The sequence below is a fragment of the Otolemur garnettii genome, unplaced genomic scaffold (assembly GCF_000181295.1).
Source record: "Otolemur garnettii isolate 467f Iridium unplaced genomic scaffold, OtoGar3 scaffold00057, whole genome shotgun sequence".
NCBI classification, from domain to species: Eukaryota; Metazoa; Chordata; class Mammalia; order Primates; family Galagidae; genus Otolemur; species Otolemur garnettii.
Genome location: NW_003852452.1, coordinates 7,715,725 through 7,719,768, shown reverse-complemented (window position 1 = coordinate 7,719,768; position 4,044 = coordinate 7,715,725). Strand labels below are relative to the sequence as shown.

The following is a 4,044-nucleotide window of genomic DNA, read 5'->3' as shown; positions in this document are numbered from 1 at the left end:
ATTCGAACCTGCCACCTTAGGTGTATGTGGCTGGCGCCTTAGCTGCTTGAGCCACAGGCGCCGAGCCTGAAATCAATTTCTTAATATAGCTACAACCAAGAAATAACTAAAATTTAAAACACTGTTTTCAGTTCCATTTCCACATTAAAATTAAAAAGACACATTTCCCCATTTCTCTCAACAAATACAACTAAAAAGCTCGGATATTACATTAAAGATTATATTAACACAAATACAGAAAGCTTCTGGAAGGTACAGAGAAGGCAGACCAACTGGGGACCTGGAACCCAAGAAGTGACACAGCAGTGAGTTCTGTGAGTTTTCTATTAGTCTCACATATTCCAAATGGGGTAATGAAATCATCAGCAACCAGGAAATACCAAAGGGCACCAAAAAAGCCCCAAGAAAAGCCACTCCTCTCTAGCCAAAGGACTATGAAAAGAACAACCTAGCAAGACAATAGACTTTTAGACTTTAAATGACCTACATCAGCCAAATACTATGGAGAAAAATATGGCCCAACCTCTGAAACTTTTAATCAATAGTAGTACACATAGTCAAATAAGTGGTATTCTGTTAAAGAGTCCTAGGATAGGCCTATTAAACAATTTTCTCATATGGCACTGAAAAGATACATTAGTCATGAGCAAAGTGAAATTTTATTTATTCCTTTTATAACCACCCAGAGGCCTCCCCTGCTCACATGGTGTCAGTAAGGACACCCATAGAACAGAAATAATAAGATGCCTCCCACCCTCCTGTCAGGGTTCTATCAGCTAAGTCCTATGTGAGCCCTGAGACTCCACCTTCTCTCAGTAGTCAGGAGGTATCCCCTTCTGCCCAAGATGTTTAAGGGGGCTGACTGAGAAATTGGTAATTTTACCTGCACCTGATGTTACCAGTGTTATCTGTCTTTCCCCAACCTCTCTCCAGTATCAGTTGTGGCCTGCTAAAATACAATATTTAAATACTCACCAAAATGTGCAGGATGTAATTAAAAATCCCAAATTTGAATAAGAAAATACCATGAATAGGTAGCAATATTGAGATGACACCAAAGTCAGAATTATGTAACATGGATTTTAAAGCAACCATGATGATTAACACTTCAGCAAGCAATTATGAACACGCTTGAAACAAACAGAATACAGGGTTTTCAGTAAGAAAAAGAAGATATGAAGAAGACAAATGGAAATTTTAGAACTCAAAAATACAATAACCAAATGAAAACAAAGAATTGGCTCATCAGTCCAAAGGAACAGAGAAAAGAAATGCTGTCCTCAGAGATAGTAAAGTAACATTAGTGGACAGAGTATGCTTGCTTCAAGTAAAATCTGGCCATAAGACTTCCTAGTAAATTTTTCTACAATTTATTTTACCAAGGTGATAAAATATTCTGTAAGTTGATTTACTCTTTTATCCAATTGCTATAAAGAGAGAGAGAGGCCTATTGGTACTAAAGCAAAGTCATCTGAAAAAATATTTTCTTTGGAACTACTATTTCCTATAAAAGGAAGATCTTTTTGAATTGAGTATTAGCTTTGAAGACTGAAGTCATCACTCTTAGATTTTCACTAGTAATAATAAAGCAATAAAACAACAATGATCATGCCAGTGGGTATTTATATTGATCTTTACTGTGAAAAACTGAAAGCTCTGTTACATCAGGTTAGTTTCTCGGGTATGTTACTGCTCCCATTTATAGACAGAAAATTGAATTTACAAAGATACATGTCTCATTAAAGAGCCCAGGATAAGTCATTCAATGGAAACAGAAGAAAACCCAAAGGTCTCTTGGTATTCAGTACAGTGGTTTTTAATAAGTGCCATAATCCCAAGTGTGGCTATACAAAATGTAATTAGCCCTTGGGAAGCAGAGTGCATGAGATTAATTCATTTATTCCCTTAGTCATTCATTCATTCAACAGTATTAATTGAGCACACACTATATGCCAGGAACTACACTCTAGTAGGGAGAAAACAACAGGTGAAGAGCATGGTCAAGGATAGCCTTCATAAGAAGATAACATTTGAGCAGCTATTAGGAGGCAACTAGGGTTCGGTGAGAGTTTTTCAAAGTAAGAATTTTCAAAAAGTAAATATATGATTCACATTAATATAAACTGAACATATATCAAAGATTTATCCTACTCCCTTATTAATAAATTATTTATGTTAAGACTAAATGAATCAGATATTATGACTTGTTCGAAAAACATACAAAAAGGTAATACCTATATAAGAAATTTAACAATAAAATATTAAACTAGGAAAGAGGGCTAGATTTGAAACAAAATTTGTTATGTCCTACAGGGCAATAAACTATATTCTTTGAAATTATCTTTTATAACAGAAAAAAATCTATGAATTAACATGTAACTTCACTATAGTTGAGACTTTTAGTCAATAGTAAATGAGTCAAAAAAATACATTCTCCTGACTAGTCCTGGGGTGAGCCTATTAAGCAATGTACCCATGAGACACTGAAAAGACATACTACCCACCTTTTCTCTTATCTTCAATTGTTGTGCTTAACAACAACAACAACAACAACAACAAAAAACAGAGTTATACCTGAAGGAACAGCATTCCAGGCAGAGAGAATCTGAGTGAATTATAGACCATCTACCTCTGATAGGCAAAGAATGCTCTCCCTCACTAATTTGTAAAGTTTGATATAAATAAATAAATAAATTCCTAGTGGCAAACTAGAGAAGCTAGAAAATTTACCTTGGAAAGAAAATAAGAATTGAGATTAGGATCTGATCTGATCCTAAAACCCTACTCTACCTGCTGAATTTAAAATCTAAAAGGAAGAAGAGAAAGGATAGAAGTAGGAAGACCACTTAGGAGATTATTACAATAACCTAGACAAATAAACAACTAACTACATAGTTTGTAGGATGTAAAAGGTGCTAAGGAGTGAATAAATAAGAATATGATAAAGTTGGTGGAGAGGATGTCAGCATGGCCCAGGAAGTTCTATCTGATAAGGTGATACTTGAACAGAGAACTGAAGGACACAAAGAAAAAAATCATGCAGGTCCCTGAAGGAAGAGTATTATGGATCCTGAAAGAAAGCAAAATGATTGCAAAGAAAGAAGTAGGGAACAAACAGGCAGAAGAGATAGAAGAAAATGCAGAGCCTTGAAAACCAATTTCAAGACTTAGCTTTTACAGTGGATGAAATGAGAAGCCACTGAAGGTTTTGGAGCAGAGGAATGACATGATCAACTAAAATTTGAATCAGATCACAGTCACTGCAATGTGGGGCATGATCTGCAACTGTAAAGACAAAAAGATTAGTTAGAAGGTGCTTTTATTTTCAAGAGAGAAATAATGGCACAGAATAGACTGACAGCAATGACCTCACGATGATAAACTGTCAAAATCTGATTTTCTAAAAGTAGAGCCAACAAGTCTTGCAAAAATAACAGACATAGATTAAGTATAAAAAAGGAGTAAGAGTGTGTTTTGGCCCTAACAGTTAGAAAGATGGAGTTGCCATTTACTGGGATGGAGTAGACTGCAGAACAAACAAAGTAAGAAAATTTAGGAAGGAAAAGAAAAGGAGATACAGACTACAAATGATTTTAAAAAATTAAATATGTCAGTTTCAGGCTTAAAAAATGCTAAAGATATTTCAAATTATAATAATAAAAACTAGAATGACTAGTTCCAAAAGGTTATCCATCAGAAACAGATTAAATTTTCACCAAACTGTATGAGTCTCAAATTATTAATCATTAGGGCTTCACAAAGGTTCATACTTTTCAAAATGGCAGTCTTCATTATTTGAACCTATGTTAGTCAATGTTTTACATATGTAATTATTTGGTTCTTCTTTCAAGTAAAGTATTTATTGAACTATTTTTGAAATTATAGTTCATGCTTCATCAAAAGACCTACATTCTACATTTTAAATGCACAGGCTTACCTGAAGTTCTTTGTATCTATCTTGAAAAGAAATGGCCTCTTGCTCTTTTTCTTTTAGAAAGCCTTTTTCTAAGACACTATGTTTTTCCATTAATGATTCTACATCCT

General features: G+C 34.4%; 1 protein-coding gene across 2 annotated transcripts in view; it reads right to left on the bottom strand.

The window, feature by feature from the left end:
- The window catches only part of CCDC91 (coiled-coil domain containing 91), a 206,048-nt gene that overhangs the window by 198,592 nt on the left and 3,412 nt on the right, over positions 1-4,044 (bottom strand). For both annotated transcript variants that reach the window (XM_023514715.1, XM_023514714.1), the window contains exon 4: positions 3,938-4,044. In XM_023514715.1, coding sequence (XP_023370483.1) covers positions 3,938-4,044 — 107 coding nt within the window. The remainder of the gene's footprint in view (positions 1-3,937) is intronic.